General features: G+C 48.0%; 1 protein-coding gene across 23 annotated transcripts in view; it reads right to left on the bottom strand.

Moving 5' to 3' along the window:
* Positions 1-21005, bottom strand: part of LOC101932594 (metastasis-associated protein MTA1) — a 384146-nt gene that overhangs the window by 177653 nt on the left and 185488 nt on the right. For 3 of the 23 annotated variants that reach the window (XM_065555722.1, XM_065555723.1, XM_065555724.1), the window contains exon 24: positions 14101-20919. The exons of the other annotated variants lie outside the window; for them this stretch is intronic. In XM_065555722.1, coding sequence (XP_065411794.1) covers positions 20801-20919 — 119 coding nt within the window. In that variant the 3' untranslated portion in view covers positions 14101-20800. Of the gene's footprint in view, positions 1-14100; positions 20920-21005 lie in introns of those variants that run through there. 23 annotated transcript variants of the gene reach the window in all.

The raw sequence follows: 21005 nt of genomic DNA, 5'->3' as shown, positions 1-21005 counted from the left end.
GAGGGGACATGATAGCAGTTTACAGGTATCTAAAAGGGTGTCATGAGGAGGAGGGAGAGAACTTGTTCACCTTAGCCTCTAAGGATAGAACCAGAAACAATGGGTTTAAACTGCAGCAAGGGAGGTCTAGGTTGGACATTAGGAAAAAGTTCCTAACTGTCAGGGTGGTTAAACACTGGAATAAATTGCCTAGGGAGGTTGTGGAATCTCCGTCTCTGGAGATATTTAAGAGTAGGTTAGATAAATGTCTATCAGGGATGGTCTAGACAGTATTTGGTCCTGCCATGCGGGCAGGGGACTGGACTCGATGACCTCTCGAGGTCCCTTCCAGTCCTATAATCTATGATTCTATGATTCTATGAGTTAATAACCTCGGAGGTAATGTGTCCGATCCTTTGGGATTGGTAGAACCTTTACTTTTATATGATGAAATAAGATTTACAGAAATTTTCATCATAGCCTGAGGCTGGATCACTTAAAGGGAACTGTGTTGTTTGGACTTCTGAGTAACCAGTAAGGTAATAAAAGCTGTTTTATGCTGGCTTGGTGAATCTAAGTATTGGAATATCCACCAGCTTTATGGGGATTGTCTGCCCCATTCTTTGCAGTTCACCCTAACTGAATGACCATAGCTGGCCGCCACTAGGACCCCGATCACATCAATATTGACCAGCTGCCTCATTCAATGCGCACTGTCCAATGTACGTGTGGCATGAGCCACCGCCTCTCCCTGAGCAACATCACACTGTCTGAGCTTTGTTCAGTCACCATTCCCATCCAGGAACTCTAGTTCTTCCAATCAGGCAACAGAAACAATACCATGTGACTTAGAAGCCTAATCACTGCCAGAATTGTGAAGGGCAAACACCAGCAGACAGTGCCGGAGGAATCTATAGGCACATGTCAAAACAATTACAGACACATTTTGTGGGTACCTTGCGCACAGAGAAATGGACCAAACCTGTCTGATTGGCTATTCATTACACAGTTGAAACTAGCTCCCGCTGAACACCATTCAGCCCTGTGTTTTAAATGCTGGGGCCAGAACCTCCGCTGGTACAAATCAGAATAGTCCATTGCCTTACACAGAACTATGCCGATAAACAGCAGCTGAGGATCAGGCCCTGTATTTATTCCATTATTCCAGACATCTCAGTCTGACACCTGAAAACAGGAGCTCTAGGGCATCTCCCCAACATCCTCTGTAGCAAAGGTTGATGCAGAGAAGTCCATTAGCTTCTGAGGGCTTGGCTACACTTGCGAGTTAGTGTGCATTAAAGGAGCCCTGTGTGCACTAGTTCACTCCCCATCCACACCGGCAAGGCACGTAGAGCGTTCTGACTCCACGGCTAGAGCGCTCCTGGTACTCCACCTCGGCGAGTGGAATAATGTTTGCTGCACCCCTGCTGGAGCGCTGTGGTGCTAGTGTGGATGATCTGTCCTGTTAATGTGCTCTGATCGGCCTCCAGAAGTGTCCCTCAATGCCTGTTTGAGCCACTCTGGTCATCACTTTGAACGCTACTGCCCTGCCCTCAGGTGACCAACCGTCAGACCTGCCCTTTAAATTCTCTGGGAATTTTGAAAATCCCCTTCCTGTTTGCTCAGCCAGGCGTGGAGTGCTCTCAGCTAATCTTTCCAGGTGACCACGCCGCCATGCACCAGGCGATCCCCAGTATGGAGCAATGGCGAGGTGCTGGATCTCATCAGTGTTTGTGGGGGAGGAAGCTGTCCAGTCCCAGCTGCCATAGGAATTACGATACCTTCGGGCAGATATCAAGGGACACGATGGAAAGGGGCCATGACTGGGATGCACTGTAGTGCAGGGTTGAAGTGAAGGAGCTGCGGAATGCCTACTGCAAAGCCCGCAAGGCAAACAATCGCTCTGGTGCTGCCCCCGCGACCGGCCGTTTCTACAAAGAGCTGGACGTGATACTTGGGGGCGACCCCACCTCCACTCTGAATACCACCATGGACACTTCAGAGCCCAGTTCAACAAGGCAGGAGGAGGAGGAGGAGGAAAGCGGGAGCGAGGGTGCTGAGGAGGAGGAAGGCACCTCAGAATCCCTAGATGCATGCAGCCAGGAGCTGTTCTCAAGCCAGGAGGAAGGTAGCCAGTTGCGGCGGCCGGTGCTTGGGGAAGGACAAACACCAGAGGAGGTTACCGGTAAGCAGCTTTTATTTTGGGAAGGAAGTTATTCGGTGCGGGTTCTTGGGGCGAGGAGGATTACGGCTGCATGCATGCCTGGATGTGGAATAGGGCGTTGATGTGCTCTCTCATATTGCGGTAATGGGCCTCAGTGATCTCTTCAAAGGTCTATCCAGAACTCGGACAATGCATTTGTGCAGGTTTCTCGGAAGAGCCACTGTGGTCCTTGTCCCAGTAAGGCTAACTTGTCCGTGCCACTGTGCTGTGAGGGGCAGGGGGACTATTGCTGCACACAGGCAAGCTGCATATGGGCCAGGGCGGAAGCCGCATTGCAGTAGAAGACCCTCCCTTACTTCCCAGGTCACCCTCAGCAGGGAGATATCTTCCAGGATGAACTCCTGTGGCAAATGTGGGGACAGTGTTCAGTATAGGGGCCCCCTGCAGCTGTAGGCTCTCCCCAAGGAACAGAAACCCAGGAGACAGTACAGCTGTGAAACAATCAGTCACGCTTGACCCTGTACTTACTCACCATTTTGGGGCTCCTGTGGGTTATGTGCACTTGCTTTGGGATGGGCAAATTATGCTATTGTGTAGATTGTGCTTGCCCTTAAGTACGGGGGAATCATTGCTCTGTCTGGTGTGAACAATGCTGCCTCTGTTAAGTGTTGCATTTTGCCTTTACAGATGCAACCTTGAGATCTCAGCCGCCCGTGCTATCACCAAAAGACTCCAAAGAATCAGAAAGAGGCCACGTAGAAGCAAGGAAGATGTTGCATGAAGTAATGCAGCATTCATGTAATGAAAATCAAAAAGTGCAGGAGTGGCGGGAGAGTGAAAGGAGGATCCACCAGCAGAACGAGGCGCGCCGGCACAAAAGTGCGGTGCTCTGGCAGCAAAGCACGGATTGGCTGATAAGCATAATGGAGCGCCAAGCAGACTCTATTCAGGCGCTTGTAGCCATGCAGGTAGAGCACTACCGTGACCGCCCCCCCCGCAGCCCTTGTCCCAAAACTCTTTCCCTTGTGCCCCCAATTTAATCTCCAATCCACTTTGTCCAACATCCAGGTTCTTACTGCAACCAGCTGCCTCCAGCACCTGTAGCTTTATCACCCAGCCCTGAAAACTACGACCCTTACCCACTGCACTCAACCCCCATCACCATACACTATAGCCATCCTGAAGTGCAGCACTCATTGCACAGCACTCCAGACAGGACATATGCAAATCTGTGATTGTACCGTTCCCCACCCCACCCCCTCGCCCTTTCTGTTTCCCAAGCAGTTGTGTTTCTTTTCAATAAATGGAATTTTTGGCTTTGAAAACATTCTTTATTATTGCATAAAGTAAAAGATACCTTAGCTCAGGAAAGAAACAGGCACTGCAAGTCAGCATAGCAAACACAGATTCCTACTAACATTGGAACCACTGCACTTCACTCCCATGCAGGGCACTAGACATTACTGGTGGCTTTCAGCCTCAAATTGCTCCCTCAAGACATCCCTAATCCTTGCAGCCCTGCGATGGGCCCCTCTAATAGCCCTGCTTTCTGGCTGTTCAAATTCAGCCTCCAGGTGTTGAACCTCCAAGTTCCATGCCTGAGTGAATCGTTCAGTCTTCCCTTCACAAATGTTATGCAGGGTACAGCACGCGGGGATGCTGTTATCGACCAGGTCCAGCTTCCCAAACAGAGAGCACCAGTGGCCCTTTAAACGGCCAAAAGCACAATCCACAGTCATTCTGCACTGGCTCAGCCTGTTGTTGAACCGCTCCTTGCTGCTGTCAAGGCTCCCTGTGTAGGGTTTCATGAGCCATGGCATTAAAGGGTAAGCAGGGTCTCCAAGGATCACAATGGGCATTTCGACTTCCCCTACGGTGATCTTCTGGTCTGGAAAAAAAGTCCCTGCTTGCAGCTTCCTGAACAGGCCAGTGTTCTGAAAGATGCATGTGTCATGCACCTTTCTGGGCCAGAATGCGTTAATGTCAATGAAATGCCCACGGTGATCCACAAGTACTTGGAGAAACATAGAGAAATACCCCTTCCGATTAACATACTCGGAGGCTAGGTGGGCTGGTGCCAGAATAGGAATATGCGTGCCATCTATCGCCCCTCCACAGTTAGGGAAACCCATTTGTGCAAAGCCATCCACAATGTCCTGCACGTTACCCAGAGTCACGGTTCTTCTGAACAGAATGCGATTAATGGCCCAGCAAACTTGCATCAACACGATTCCAATGGTCGACTTTCCCACTCCAAACTTACAACCTACTCAGCGTACCCTGTGGTCAATGGGAGCTCTGGAGCCAATGTTTCCGAGATAGGCGTCTGACTGTGGGTTCTGCATTTTGTGTATGCCCAATCCCCCACACTGTCCATTTCACAAGGGGGTGCAATTCTCAGCTGCACTCAAACACAGCTAAGCGGGGGAAGCTGCCAGTTCTGTGTTGCCCTTCCCCTGGTGTAGGTTACAGCTGCTACTCTTCCCCCCGCCCCCAACAAAAGTGATTACAGGTTCCCAGTGCACAGGAGTGGGACCAGAACAGACAGGCTGTAGCCTCCAGACCCAGTACCATGAGCCAAGGGAGCACTCTGGTGTTCTCATGACAGTGAGCATTGTCATTGTCCTTTTTATACCATCAATGGCATACCTGGAGCATTGGAGATGATCATCTAGCCTGGCTGAAGCAACTCCAGGGACTAGGTACATCCGTGAACATTTAATGACTGACAACCCTCCTCCCCCGGCACAATATGATGCTCTTTAGGAGCACACATGGCAAGCTTATAAAGCACTCTGGCTCGGGCAGGGGACACAGTTTCAAATGCTCAGAGCTCAGTTAAACAAATTCAGTTTCTGCTGAATGAAGCCAGACACTGTCCTCCTGAGGACTATCTCCATGCTCATCTCTCCTCAAGTATAAGGTTACAGGTTGAGGCAGCCATATTTGTTGTGGGTTTGGGGTTAAGCAGTTGTGAGGGCTGGTTTGCCTTAGGCAGGGGACAGGGATTTGCATACTTGCTGACTACATGTAAAGGAACACTCAGCCATTCTCTAGTGCCTTCCGTCTCAAGATTTCAACACACTAAACTGCAGCTGCCACCCGCTGAGCTGGGCCAGTATTATCCCAATTTTACTGATGGGTAAACCGAGGCACAGAAGTTAAAGTGTTCTGCCCAAGATCACCCTCCAAGTCTGTAGAAGAGTCAGGTTCAGAATGCAGGTCTCTTGAATCTCAGTCCTGTTTGAGACACAAGAGCAGGTGTGCATTCCACAATTTATCCATCCACTGAAGTTCAAGGAATTGTACAGCTAAGAAATAAGCATATATTCACAGATAACAAGTGCCCGGCATCCCTGCGGACAGGCAGAGATTCCCATTTTAGTACAGGAGAAAATTTAATTAGCAGTTGCAATCCTGAAAGGAAAAAAAGTTTGAATTTTTGAAAGGTTTCTTTCTACAAAAGAAACTTATTTTAAAATACAACCCAACTTCCCCTCTCCCCACACAAACTCCCTGTTAAAGGCATTGTAATAATAGCACTGCAACCTCTGATAACAGGGCAAGACATAATTATGCCATGGGTGTGTAAGCTGACAGACCAAAGTTAGCTTTTCTTCCTACTTCTACAAAAAGAGGGTTCTCAGACATACGTCACATCTGCCCCCTAGTGGATGTACTGTAGCTAAAGTACAAAAAACCTATCTTCCTACAGCATGAAAGCTGCACAATTCATGTTAAAATTAAAAAATCACCAGGTCATGTAGATGCTCAGGTTCTTAGTGCCACATTCACTTGGCCATGCTCTCTCGTAGTCTGCATATTAGTATGTGCAGGGAGAAGCATTGCCATTTTCAATCTGGGAGCCTATTCTTAGTTCCAGCTTTCCTTATTTCAATGAGAGGTTTCAGAGTAGCAGCCGTGTTAGTCTGTATCCGCAAAAAGACAAATTTGTTAGTCTCTAAGGTGCCACAAGTACTCCTGTTCTTATTTCAATGAGACACACAAGGTGGGGGAGGGAATATCTTTTATGGGACCAACTGTGACAGTGTACCCCATAAGGCTTTATGGGGGGGTGCTTATAAATGTATGTATGATATAACTGGAATAGGGTTTTGCTACACCTGCCATGTAACATATCTATGTAAAGGTTATGATCTACTGGTTATGTTCATCCTAGTTGTATATAGGCACCATTTGTGTGTTCCAAGTTATGTACACTTGCTTGATTTCTAAGTAAGCTTTGTGAGGCATTTAGTCAGCTTCTTTAGGAAAGAATTCGCAAGGTTAAGTACCCGATCAGGAAGTATTTGGGGAACAATGCCTCCTGGAATGCTCCAATCCACATAAGAAGTCTTCCTGGAGACATACAAGATACCATGTGGACAATGGCTTCTGCTGGACTTCGCATAGAAGTGAGGAGGGGGGTCTCCACCCACAAGAGAAAGTCTATTTAAACTCATGGGAGACCCCTCCATTTGGTCTTCAGCTGGCTAAAGAAGGAGCCTCTCCACCCCCAGAATACTGGAAGGAAACTGGAACAAAGGACAGTAACTACAGGGGGTGTGAGTGATTGCTGGACCCAGGCTAAAAGGAGATTAGCCTGTAAAAGGGAGCACTCTGGAACTGGTGAGGATCTTATTTGTATTTAGTTTGATTAGACATAGATTTGCGCATTTTATTTTATTTTGCTTGGTGACTTATTTTGTTCTGTCTGTTACTACTTGGAACCACTTAAATCCTACTTTCTGTATTTAATAAAATCACTTTCTACTTAGTAATTAACTCAGAGTATGTATTAATACCTGGGGGAGTAAACAACTGTGCATATCTCTCTATCAGTGTTATAGAGGGAGAACAATTTATGAGTTTACCCTGTATACGCTTTATACAGGGTAAAACAGATTTATTTGGGTTTAGACCCCATTGGGAGTTGGGCATCTGAGAGCTAAAGACAAGCACACTTCTGTGAGCTGTTTTCAGGTAAACCTGCAGCTTTGGGGCAAGTAATTCAGACCCTGGGTCTGTGTTGGAGCAGATGGGAGTGTCTGGCTCAGCAAGACAGGGTGCTGGAGTCCTGAGCTGGTAGGGAAAACAGGAATAGAAGTAGTCTTGGTACATTAGGTGGCAGCTCCCAAGGGGGTTTCTGTGATCCAACCCGTCACACCAACTTCTGGTGGTGAATGAGACAAGCTTTGGAGCTACACAGAGCTCTTCTTCAGGTCGGGGAATGGTGCCTGAAGAAGAGCTCTGTGTAGCTCAAAAGTTCTCTCTCACCAACAGAAGTTGGTCCAATAAAAAATGTTGCCTCCCCCACTGTGTCTCTCCAAAATCCCGGGGCCGAGACAGCTACAAACAACACTGCAAATGGCCTATTTTATCCGTACTGATGTTAACCTTGTCAGAAGTTCTGCCATAGACCAGACTGGATGTGCGATGTGGCCAAGTTAGCGTTGCTGAAGAAACTTAACTCTCACATTCCTAACTCTTCTCCTTGGGTCGCAGTAAGGTCCTATTATTCCATCTGATACTTGGGTTAATAAAGAGAAAAAACTGGGCAATCCTGTGTTTTAATAAGGTGAGCATTTAAAAGGGTCAAACTATGCTTTGAGGTCCATGCCTTACCAAGGTGAATTGGGAGGCAGGGACTAGAGTTCACCCTTCATTCGAGATGAGCTCCCACCTTTGCTACCACAATGTTTGGCTGAGACAGATTTATGCAAAGGTGCAGCAGTTGCCCTGGTCAAGGTGGTCAGAGATCTGCTCCTTACTCTGACAAAGGAGGTGCCCCCTAGCTCTCCCCCACTCACCTGGCTGGGTGTCTCTGCTGTCTGACACAGTTGATCAAAGTATCTCTTCTTCTACTACCCCTCTTTCCCATGAGTCCGTATGTGTGTTGCTCTCTCCCCATGCCCCAACTTTGCAAGCCATCCCTAGTCAGCAATGCTCATAAGCAAGTGCTGAAAGCATAGCCCAAAAACCCCACTCATCTTGGTGGGATTTGTGCATGTGCTTGAAATGAAGGTTGTGTGTAAGCATTGGGGCCTTGCTGGCCACACCATCAATCTTGCCTCTCGCCCAGTTGGTGGTGGTTCATGGTTCCGTTCTCCTTCCTCCCGCTCCTGATAATCTTACCTTCTTCCAGGGCTTCAGTTGCTCTTTCCACCCTTGCCAAATTCACCTCTCCACCACCAATCTGTCCCTCTCCCCCCAGTCTCATGTGTCTAGCTGCCTCCAACATCTTTTCTTGGATGTCCACACCCCACCTACAGATAGTCACTCCTCACCTGAACTATTCTCTGCCCCTGTCAAGGCTCCTTCCCCACTCTGAACTTTAGGGTACAGATGTGGGGGCCTGCATGAAAACTTCTAAGCTTAACTACCAGCTTAGATCTGGTCCGCTGCCACCACTCCCAATGTGCTAATTCCCTTCCCTGGGTAGCCTTGAGAGACTCTTCACCAATGCCCTGGTGAATACAGATCCAAACCCCTTGGATCTAAAAACAAGGAGAAATTAACCATCCCCCCTCCTTCCTCCCACCAACTCCTGGTGGATCAAGATCCAACCCCCTTGGATCTAAAAACAAGGAAAAATCAATCCGGTTCTTAAAAAGAAGGCTTTTAATTAAAGAAAAAGGTAAAAATCATCTCTGTAAAATCAGGATGGAAAATAACTTTACAGGGCAATCAAACTTAGAGCCCAGAGGAAACCCCTCTAGTCTTAGGTTCAAAGTTACAGCAAACAGAGGTAAACACCCTAGTAAAAGGTACATTTACAAGTTGAGAAAACAAAGATAAAACTAACATGCCTTGTCTGGCTGTTTACTTACAAGTTTGAAATATGAGAGACTTATTCAGAAAGATTTGGAGAGCATGGATTGATGTCTGGTCCCTCTCAGTCCCAAGAGCGAACCACCACCAAAACAAAGAGCACAAACAAAAACCTTCCCCTAACCAAGATTTGAAAGTATCTTGTCCCCTTATTGGTCCTTTGGGTCAGGTGTCAACCAGGTTACCTGAGCTTCTTAACCCTTTACAGGTAAAAGGATTTTGGAGTCTCTGGCCAGGAGGGATTTTATAGTATTGTACACAGGAGGGCTGTTACCCTTCCCTTTATAGTTATGACAGTCCCCTAGCCTCTTCCTCCAACAACCACCTCACAGCTGTTCTTCCTATCTTAGGCTCAGTTGTTGGGCCACCTTTCCCTTCCTCATGTATCTAGTCTCTCCCTAGGGCCTTTGACTTCTTCCTTCTGAATTTCTCCAAAATCCAACTTTCATCCCTCACCCCACTATTAAAATGTCTCCATGCCCCAGTCATCTCTCTACTCGATTACTGCCCCCTTCTGTCTGGCAGCACCATTCTCAATGGACAGGAGTGATAAGAGGCCAGTCATCTCCCTGCATCACATTGTCTTTCAATCCCTCTGTTAGCTTCCTACTATGTCAGATCAGAGCTCCTCAGCCTCCCAAGGCCGTGCATAATCTCGGTGCCCTTCCCAGTCATTGCCCTCCTATGCTCAATTCTCATTTCCCCTATCCGTATGCTGGCCCGGTCACCTTGCTCTCTTTGCCCACCCTGGTTGATACTTTCCACCATGCATGGAACTCTGTCCACATTCGTCTCCTCTGGTTTAGTGCATGAAACGCAAGAAAGAGCCCATCACCTAGGCCCCCAGCTCCAGAGAGAATACTGATTTTTTCCATGGTCTCCTTATTTCAACATATGTTTAGGGTCAGAACCCTGTATCTGGTGTTACCAGCTGAAGTCAAGCCAGGCACGGACTAGAACGTAGTTCCAGGTTATGCAGACTGCAGTTCAGCACAGACACTATTTAAAAACTGCCCTGTATCATAAACATGCCCAAATGATTTGTTGTATTGACTCTCACACCAGCATCTCCCACCAGCCTGGGTGCTCCCACAGCTTGCAGTAAGGAATCCACATTGTAGAAGGAATGCTCTTCCTCAGGTGAGTCCAGCCATGTTGGGGTGATGATGTCAGCTCAGTTAGCTAGGAGTACTCATGAGAACGGAGAAAGAGGAGAGCTACTTGTCGAACGAACATTCTGCTTTTATTGTATTTGTTGCATTGGGATTCTCAGTGAGCTCATGCATCCTGTTTCTATAGGTACATGCCACAGGGAAAGCTTCACACATGAAGTGTGGTTGGCTGGCTTTGTGAAGACCACAACTTCCCTTGAGAGTCCATTCCAAAGACCGATACTCCTCACCATGAGGAACTTCCCCTTGTCAACCAGCTATATTAAACTTTCCTTTCTTCCCATTAACGTTTGTACTTCCATACATAGTCCTCCTCCCTCCATGGTATTCAGACCCTGCAAATATTTGTAGACTGCAGACCCATAATTAGCTCTTCTTCTCTCAAATTAACCGCCCCACACACGCACTTTTTTTTTTTATTCTATGCTCTTGGCTGCATGCTGGGACAGACTCAGGCTGTTCTGGGCCAGAGAGCAGAGATAGGGCCAGGAGCTCTGATCCAGTCACAGACTACACAGCAGCTAGATAAGTCACTGATAGAGCTGGATGCTGCACTAGTGGCAGAGGTTGGGCGGTGCTGCTTTCAACAGACAGTTTATCTTGTGTGGTATATTGAAAACTCTTTAAAGTGTAGCTATCACTTTAAATTCTATGGAGACTTCCTGGTCCTGCCTGCAGGTTAGGGGGCTCTGTAGGAAGCCTGTGTTTTGGGTCTTTAGCAGTCAGTCTGCAAAGAACCAGCTTAGAGCAAGGTGGGTGGGTTGTTCCCCTCTGCCTTAGGGAGCAGCCTGCTTTGTCTCTCTCTCTGCTTTGGGTTCTTGTGTGTTAGGGTGCTGCATTTTAAGATATACAGTCATTCTTTCTGGAATGTTGCAATATAACATTTTCCTCCCTCTAATTTCTCTGTTTCTATGCTGTGAACCTAACAGCTTGTATAACAGATGTAGAGCTATTTCTCCCCTTCTGTGCTGCTGTCCTGTTAGGCCCTGAGCCCCACACATCTTTGCACTCATCACTTCCTTTAACTGTAGCCGTGGATCAACGTGGCCACTCAGCTGACCTGGTCTTCACCATGCACTGCTCCCTCATCTTTATCGCCAAGGTCTCCCTGTCCAACTGTCTCAGCATCACTCACCTGCCCCTTCCACCTCACGCTGGTTCCATCTCTCTCCATGTCTACCAGGCCTCATTCTCATGCCTGTCAGCTCAGTCACTGGCTCCTTACTCTGTGTTCTCCCCTAGCGGTGGTCCATCCCACCAATGCCCTACCTTTGGCTGAACCCCAACACCCACCATTCCTGTTCTCACAGTCGTCTCTTGCAGGACTCCCATGGCTATATCGACTTCCCCAACAATGAGTTCACTCTCCTCCTCCAGCGCTGCCATTTTCGTGGCCCAGCACCTGTACTTCTCCATCCTCAGAGGCCTCCAGATAGATCTCTACACAGCTCCAATTCCCAGCTTAAACCTAGAGCTGGACAGGAAACTTCTGACAAAACACTTGTCAGGAAATGCCTGTTCACTGAAACCAAAATATTGTATGAAAATACTTCGGTTTCACCAAACTCTGGCCAAACCACAGGCTGAGTCCCAGCAGATTTCTGCCTGGTTTATGGCCACCTCACCTGGTGGGGAGGCTGGGGAGGTCTGCTGCTCCAGAGCCAGGATGCCCCAGCTTGAACCGGGGCTCTCAGGGCCTAGGGTCTCTGCTCTGTGGCAGGGGCAGCTCAAGGAGTTTTCCACAAGGCAGGGGCAGCTGGCTGCTGTTCCATAGGGAGGATTTCCTTTGCATGGGAAATTCTGACATTTCTAGTTTTTGTTCTGAATCTGAACAAAATAGTTTTTGAAATGTCAGTTGTTTCCACTCAATGGAAATTCCGAGTTGACAAGATCTACCTAACGCTGCCCCCTCCCCTCCCCACCACCACACACCTCCAATTTTTCAAGTATAAAATGACCAAATTCCAACAAGTCCCTCCTACCTACAATCTTCTCTCCCACCTCTCCTGTCACAGGTAGATTTCCTCTCTTTAAACCCACAAACCCAGGATTCAACATTACCCATCGACAACTAAAACTTGTCCATCAGCAGCATGGGTTTAGAGTAGACTACTACTATCTCATCCTCTGCAGTCATGAACACTACAGTTTTGCTCCCATCCAGTCCATTAAAAATGCTGCTACTAAGAATTTTTCTGGCTTGTCACCTCTTCCTTCTTTCCCCTTTCTTCATGGCATCACACCCAAACAGATAGTCTTCAGCTTTAGGGCCTTCCTGGCCAATCCCCTCCCTCCCAAGAACTCACGTCATTGAGCCACTGACTCCTACCTTTGCTCTGCCAATGCCACCAGACTGTTGTGCCCTAATTCCAATTTCTCCTTCTGTGCTTTTGCTCTCACAGCCCCTATGATTGGGAAGCTGCCCATAAAAATCTGCAAAAAGAAGAACAGGAGTACTTGTGGCACCTTAGAGACTAACAAATTTATTAGAGCATAAGCTTTCGTGGACTACAGCCCACTTCTTCGGATGCTAAGGTGCCACAAGTACTCCTGTTCTTCTTTTTGCGGATACAGACTAACACGGCTGTTACTCTGAAACTTGTCATAAAAATCTGCAAAGCCAATATATGCTTCTTTCAAATTCCACCATATTGCCTACAGAGCCCTCTACAATGGCTCAGTAGCTGGCTTGCCAACACTTCTGTTTATGATGTTAATCAAAGTGGTTTACCTTGTCCCTCCCAATCCCATTGGTTATAGGCACCTGTTCCTTTGTCCAATGTATTGAGAGAGCTCATGTGCTCTCCATCAAAGCCTCTAGGTGCTACTGTAGCAAAGGTTTGGTTAGTAATTTGGCATGCACTTGAGTTGAGTGGGACAAAACCCTCAGTCTCATTGTTGAGCAGCAAGAAAAGAATGTCTTAGTGCAGGGGGATGGACTGGATGACCTCTTGAGGGTCCTTCCAGCCCTACATTTCTATGCTGTCCTGTGATCAGACAGAGCAAGGCCTGTCTTCCTTCCCACTTACCATCCTAGAAACGAACACACACTCGGCAACTCACTTCCTGGCCAATCTGGCATCTTGGGAGCATGCTCTGAGAGGCTTAGCTCCTCTGACTGTGTGCAGCTCAGAAACAAACTGGAGGAAATACTCTGGGATTTTGGCTTTTGCAAGATGGTGGAGCTCAGGTCCATCATGGAGGGCTGGGGATGTGCTTTGGCTGTAGGGGCTGAATGTGGCCATTGAGATGGAAGGGGTGACAAACAACTAACCAATTAAGCATCTTCTGGATGATCTCCAAGAAACATTGTTTTCTGATTGTGAGGGTGGTGATGATGCGAAAGCTGTGTTGTCAAGAGACAGGGTCACACACATTGCTCTCCACACTCCTTGCAGGAAAAGAGCTCAAGGATCACAACTGTTTCAACACAGGGGAAAGGGGATGGGATTGTGGTAATCCTGCTCTATCCTGGGGTGTGAAATATTGTTGAATAACATCATGTGGGCCCAAAAAAGGCCACTGGTGTAAAGAAGCCAGCTCAAGTGCAGTTTGACCATCAAAAGAAATACTTTGGTTTTGTCAACACAACTGGTAGCAGCAATGGCTTCCCTGAGCCAGTGCTGAGAATGCTGCTAGCATAGGCAGTACCAGAAAGTCTCCAGCTGTGTCAAAGCATCCCTGAGACTTGCTTCCACCCTGTCTCACTCTTACGTACTGTACTGGTGAAAAAGAATTTTTTCCCCATCTACTCTAGCAGCTAAATCATTCCAAAGCATCTGTTCAAAGGATTGTCTGCTAGTAACAGATTTCCAAAGCAGGTTAATTTCCTGGTATAGACAGATCCATCCCAGGCATACAGAACTACAAAATGCAGCCATTTCAATTCAGGCCAGGTCACTGGCACAGAAATGGACGGCCGCTCCCACGCAAAGGAGACGTCTGGGACGTGAGTGTGCTTTCATGTCCAGTTTTATTAGTGTTGCATTAGTACCATAAAATAGTTGATGAGGTTGCGCACATTGCAGTTCGTTCCAAAAAAGGCTATTTATATTTAATTTGTCTTCATATAAAACCTAAAACCCAAACAATACAACAATGAAACAGATGGACAACTTAGAAATCTACAGTGGTAACATCCCTTCATTTGACATCGTCTGAACAGTGCTTGCTGCACATGTGACAATCTCACACACTAATGTACCCACACTTAGCAAGGTGCTTCCTAAAGAGTGCTCTGAGTAAAGACGCGCTGCATGCGAGTCAGACACACTAAGTTCTGGGATTCCTTCTGTCAGGCTGTATGGAAGGGGAAGCCGACCTGACAGGGATTTTGATGTGCTTCCTTTTAAAGGAATTAATGTCCTGCTACTTGCAAAACTATGGCTCCTCCTCCTCTCTAGCATCAAGTCCTAATGCCTTCATGGAAACCCAGGAGAGCTCATCACTCCAGTTCTCCCGTGACTTTGCAAGGAACTTGCCAAAGGAGCCTCATGAAGGTTTGCGGGAGATGCTATGCTCAGATGGTCACCTCTCATACTGGGTATCCCAGTGGGAAGATCATGCTAGAGTTTTAGCGAGTCCCCACAGTTCTAATGGCCAGGATACAGAAGTGCACTGAATGGAGGGTTTGTAATCTCAGCATCTCTAAGCAAACAAGATGAAGAAAGAAAACACCCCAAGATGTTCCTATTGCAAAGGTCTTTCAGACTTTACATTCCTGGGATCCGAGCTGAAACAAAGCTCCCATCTGACAGTGAGAAGCCCCCGTCTTTTCAGTACTTCAAACTACAGGGAAAGAATAAAAGGCTCTCTATTCTCACCAAGATGTTTTGCTTACAAGGGTTCAAGGCATCTGGTACTATTTCTTGAACCCTCAAAATGAACAATTCTTAGAATGTTTTCTTGGTACTAAACACCTGGCCAGACTGATCCAAGATGGTAACGATAGCTAGCCAAAGACTAACAGGACATACCATGCCAATAAGAGTGTTTTAGTGACATTAATGGAACAATGCTGGTCAGTTTGGTTTTTAGCTGGGTCAACGGCCTACAGGTGGGTATGGCGATTCTATATGAAACCACAAAAACTTCCCATTCTACTACTCCACCCTCAGATATCCTCTCTAGGACATGACAACAAGGCTTGCTAATTAAAGCAGCAAATGAAGCCAAGGGGAGGTTGATAAGTATCCTCAAACTAAGGTAACAGAGGAATTTTATACTTAAATTTGAGATATAAACAGCTCAATGGGGTTATTGTTGGGTTGTTCAGAAAAATTTGATTGATTATATGCAATTGATAACTGCAGGTGAAATTAATGGAAAGCCAGAGGTTAAGTTAATACTGCTGCTCCAGCTGCTGTTTTCTTTAGGGCAAAGAAAAACAAATGAAAGCCCAGCAAGCATTCAATACAGGTAAGGATATTCCCTGGCTTGCCATGGTGGACTTCTGCATTTCATTTAGCCATGGAAGTGTAGAACTAGAGCTCCAGTTCTTGGCCAGCATACTAAGGATGCCTCCTTAGATCCCTTCTCCAAGGAAGGGCTGGGGCCAGTTTCCCAAGAGAACACCAGGGGAACAGCAGCTTTGCCAATAGGAAAGTGCTGGAGTCGCAGTTTGGGGCTCCAAGGAGCAGTCAGTCAGTATCGGGGCCTGGATCAGTGTGTAATGGGAATCAAACGGATCTGCTACTACAGGACATTCCCACCTGCGTTGGGATTGCTGCAGTCTCCTGGCCTCCTGCAGGGAAGGGGGGGGGGTGTTACAGGTGACGAGGTGGCATGCAACCAGCCAAAAACTAGGCAGTCAGCTCTGTCCCCCCGCCCGCCTGTTCACTGCTAGAAATCCAGGGGCCGAAGTAAAAGCAACATCTAGATTTCCAGTTAAAGCAGGGTGATTCAGGTGAATGAGATAAAGCAAATGAGTTTCCTTCTTTGAGTCACACTCTGGTGGAGGCCCGTGGAGGTCTCTTTTCATTATTCCATAAAGAGTTTTAAAACTGGGGCTGTGCTGGGTTTCTTGCTCCGTTAGGGTCAGTCTTCTGCACTCATCACAGCAAAGGCAATTAAGCAGCCCCCCAATATCCTGATGGCCCCTTTTCAGGCACAAGAACTGGCACCTCTCCCCACTGGTCAGCTCTGCCCCAGAGTGTACAATGGTATAGTCATAGCAAGCTGGCACACAGACCAGTTCTTCAGAGTGACTTCCTGTGAACCCTGGAATTGGTGGTTGGTTGGAGAGCACCAAGTGGGAGACCCGAACTCAGCTCAGCTCGCCCTGGGAGGAGGCTCCTGCCACTGCTTTATCAAAACCATTTCCTATGAAGCAGCCCATTGTCTGCACAGCTCAATTGCTGTAATACTCAGTTATGGCAGAGCTTCGGCTCTCAGACTTCCAGAATGTTTTCCCAGTGGTCAGAGACAAAGTTAGTTGTGTGAAGAAGCTCAGAGAAAGTAACCACTGTATAAAACATTAACAAACATTCCCAGGAAAAGCTCAGGGAATCTAACTCCAACTGTTGGCTAGGAGTCAGGGCAGCCCCATGATGAACCACCAAAAATTAAGCTTTCCTAAGATCAGTGCAGTCCTGCCACCTGGCAAACTCCAGCCTGAAGATTCAAGGAGAGTTTCCTTGGAAGCATTGCTACCGCAGAGAGCCCACTGCAGATGGCTGTGCTGCCAAATAGCAGCTTGCCAGAGGAAACAAACTCTGCTGTCTGCAAGTGCTTGGGTACCAAGCAGGCAGAAAGTTTCCTGGTGAATTAGATTTCATAAAATGTAATTAAAATAAAGAACTAACCCACATGAAACGTTGCACATGGTAAGAAGAAAGGGGGCAACATACATTTGATAAGCAGGAGCCATGAAGTCCCATACTGGCTACAGTTTGTCTCTCTACAGTAGGTTGAAATACAAAGAGGAGCAAAGCGTCAAATCCTTCATTGCCCCTGGTAAACAAAGTTATTGCGGATAGCCAGTCCAAGCCTTCTCCAGCGCTGCAGGGGCCATGAACGTCAGTCAGGCAAGGATCTCTGTCAGTGCTGGTGTAGAATAGGCTGTGGGACTGAAAACAGACTGGATTTCAGTCACTCTACTTGCACAGGGAAGAGGGATTTAAGGAAGAACCTGAACTGCTGACTTCATTAAAAGGCTTGTCTTGAGGCAACAGCTTCAATAAAGAGCACTGATGTGCTCGTGTGCTCATTCCTAAGCTGTGGCTGCCAGGCAATGCTGCGCTACCCCAGAGCAAGGTGCAAGCCTCCTTGCAAGATCCTAAGCGCCAGCCGCCACTATGCTGAAGCTAGAGATTCTTTCTGCCCCTGTTACAAAGCGTTAAAGGGAAACCTACTCTCTCCTCAGGGCTGCCATAAAAAAGTGAATAGTTTACAGTAACCCCCCACCAGCTGCATCAGCATTCATGTGTGGATCTGTGCGCTGACCTGCCCGACTCCTCACAGGAGTGCATTGCTGGGCTGCTGAGGACCCTGCGAGTCTGATGAGAGTTGATGAGAATTGATTCCTGGACATGGCTGAAATCACACTAGAAAGTTCCTTTCTTATTAAACATGCATCTAAACCAGTAGCCTGAGCAGTGAGGGGAAGGTGCATGTACTGTTTGCTCTGCAGATACTCCTCTTTACTGTGAAGGGGAAGAGAGAGGCACTGTTCTCTTTAGGGCCACAATCACCCTCATTCCTTCAGCACGGCCATTAGCTGAACACACACCCAGTGCCCACTGAAGTCCTGCCCAAGTCAATGAAACCCCTCCTGCAGGACACGCCTTCCCAGGGCATGACCCACACACAAGGTGGAACAGGCTCCACAGCCATTTGCAAATCTTCATTCAGTCAGTCACTATCCCAGAACATTTGGACTCTGAAAAATGCTTAACATATTGCTGTCTCTTTGAGAGGGCGGGAGAAGGAGCCACTCTGGGGGTCTCTGAAAATGGGCCTGAGCAGTGCAAACGCCTGCCCATGAGACTGGAACCCCCAGGAGGCTCCCCTTATGCAGCTGCACCCTGCTCATTCCAAGGTGGGGTGTTGGCTCCTCTGCACAGCAAACAAGCTCTAGCTCCTCAGCCACTGGGTTTGGAACATCTGCATGGAGGCTCCTCCCTGGAGCTGTATCGCCAGGAGAGCCCCACAGATCCAGCCCTGGGACCCCCTGGAGGAGTAGAGCAGGGTTACAGATAACTAAAGCTGTTAGGCTTTGCTGTAGTGTGATTCCTTGCAGGGTTGATGGGGGAGGATTTCTGGGCAAAGGCTCCACCCCTGGGAATTTCAGTCCACATGCAGCTGCCAGAAGTGTAGTGTGCAGCATGCCTGGTACAAGAGGGCTTCATTCAACTCCAGGGAGTTGTGCCTGTGGTGAGAAGGATCAGAGCCTTGTTTCTCCAGTTAGAGCACCTCGATGCCCCTTCAGCAGAGCAAAGCTCCGTCCTAAAGCCAGGGCAGGATTCCCAGCAAGGAGAGTTGCTGCAGTAGCTCCTAGGCCACCCACAGACCCAGCTACTAATGAGTGGGAGCCAGGGGGAAAGCTGTAGCTAAGCCTCCTTTGGCTCCAGAGATCCCTAGGTGCTGACGCAGCCCTGTAGGGCTATTGACATTGTAAATCAGAGCAACCTTCAGGCTGCTTTAGTCAGGACCGGCTCCAGGGTTTTTGCCACCCCAAGCGGCAGAAAGAAAAAAAAAAAAAGCTGCAATCGCAATTGCGATCGGCGGCACTCCAGCGGCAGTTCCACCGCGCTGCTTTCTTCTTCGGCAGGAATTCGGCGGCAGGTGCTTCCCTCCGAGAGGGACCCACCACCGAACAGCCCAACATGCCGCCCCTTCCCCATGGCCGCCCCAAGCACCTGCTTGCTGGGCTAGTGCCTAGAGCCAGCCCTGGCTTTAGTATACCCTGGGAATGGGCTGGCACTGTGATATTTTAGGGGAGGGGGAAGAGAGAACATTCATAGCTTACAGTTTCCCACTCATGAGCTGCAGTAGTGCTCAGGGTCAGGGCTATAGTGGCCAGTGCATTTCACACAGGCACTGGTTGGTTTTGCACAGTAAATCCTTAATCCCTGAATGGTGGGTTCTGCTAGCTGCAAGCTTGTATCCTGCTGGAGTAGCTTCTTTCCCATGGAGAGAAGCCCACAGGAAGTACAGGGGCACTGAGTGACTCCTCTACCCTCATTTTCCATGGCAGGCCCCTTGGAGGATGGATCCTAAGCCGGCACGTGGCCCAGCTGGCTAACGGTGCACTGTGCAACACAGGTTCACTGCTGGAGTCAAAGAAATACAATAGCTGAGAGAACCCTCAGATGACACAATCCGTGCATGAGGCATTCCAACGCAGTCCAGACAAGCTGAAGTTCTCTGCCTCTGCTCTCAGAGCTGGCTTTGCTACATGGCCTCCTGCCTCAGAAACAGCAGCAGCAGCTCACATGGCTGGAGGGGGCCCCCAAACAAGGGATTCCCATTTGGCATGTGAGGGGGGAACCCTGTACACACTGCCTAGAAGAGAGAGCACATTCAGGATGATGTATGCAGGTAGCGCGTTTGCTGCGAGCTGGTATTGTATGTGCTTTCACATGCACATGTGCTTTTGCTGTGTGGGTGTGAACGTAGCTGGTGTAAAATGCAGCTGCTCATGTGTATAGGCCCAAGGGGCACAGGAACTAGCCAGTACATTAATGCCTGACTCATTAGACAGCAGCTCATCTTTCCTGTTATCTTTTTTAGAACTTAATCTTTTTTAAAAGCATTAAAAAAAATCTGCACCTGTAAAAATCCATTCTCTTGAGAGGCCGGGCAAGGTTTTATTGATGTCCATAATCTGTGTGAAAATCTAAATAGCAACAACCCCACTGAACTGGTGTCCTTCAAATCCAGCTCCGGGCTGCAGGGGGTGTTGTGACTGACTTGGTTGGGTTATTGGGATGGACTTGGAGCAATGGGATTCCTCAAACAGACATTTCATACTTTGTATTTCAGTCTCTGCCCAACCTGAATCAGGCACGAGAGTGAACATGCCTGCCCATTTCAGTAGCTGGCCTTAAAACAGTGACCCTCTGGCGTTTCTTCACCTGTGGAGAATCCTGGGGTTTCCCTCAGTTATTAGCTTGGTTTTTGGCAGACAGCGCAATGTACTTCACATTCTTGGTACCTGAACTATCTGGTGATGAACCAGGCTCTACTTTCTTCATGTGAAGTCGGGGAGGGGGGCGGCACAGAGTTAAACATTTTAAAACAATTCATTCTCTCAGTACCTCCCACTCTCCCCTCAAAAACCATTCAAGCCCAATCCAGAACACCCAGCCACAAACACACCCAGGAGGTTTCAGGTTAATAAGCAGTGCAGTTATCCAGCTATCTGCTCTTAAGTTCTCCGGCAGGTCACCCCACTTCTGGAGGTTCTCCCGGTAATTTCCATGTTATTGGTACATTTCTGCTTAAGACTGTTTTTTGTTTTGTTCAATGGATTTCCTTCCCTTGTAGTAAACTTAAGAATTAATAGAAAAAAGTTATTCAGAAGTAATCCAGACGCATCTGTAAGTAATCTGCAGGAGAGAGCAAGCAGACTTGAGTCAGAGTTGGCACTCAGATTCCTGGTTCCTGCGTGTGCAGTCTCCATACAGGCAGAAAGCCGCACCGCTGAAAGTGGTTAGAAGTTAGGTTTGGAGTGTCCGAATATGCAGATGGGAAAGTGCTTGACATGGGAGGACCACTGTGCTGCCAGCTGAAAGAACTTCACATCGTTCCACTCTACGCCATCAATTAGGACTGCAGGGGAAGAATAGAACAAGGAAGCATGTCAAAAAGCACCCAGCAAGACAGTCACCCTCGAGAATCCCTATGCCTGAATTCTA

The sequence above is a fragment of the Chrysemys picta genome, chromosome 8, assembly GCF_011386835.1.
Source record: "Chrysemys picta bellii isolate R12L10 chromosome 8, ASM1138683v2, whole genome shotgun sequence".
Classification (NCBI taxonomy): domain Eukaryota; kingdom Metazoa; phylum Chordata; order Testudines; family Emydidae; genus Chrysemys; species Chrysemys picta.
The sequence above is the reverse complement of the archived record's forward strand: the minus strand, read 5'-3'. Positions and strand labels throughout refer to the sequence as shown.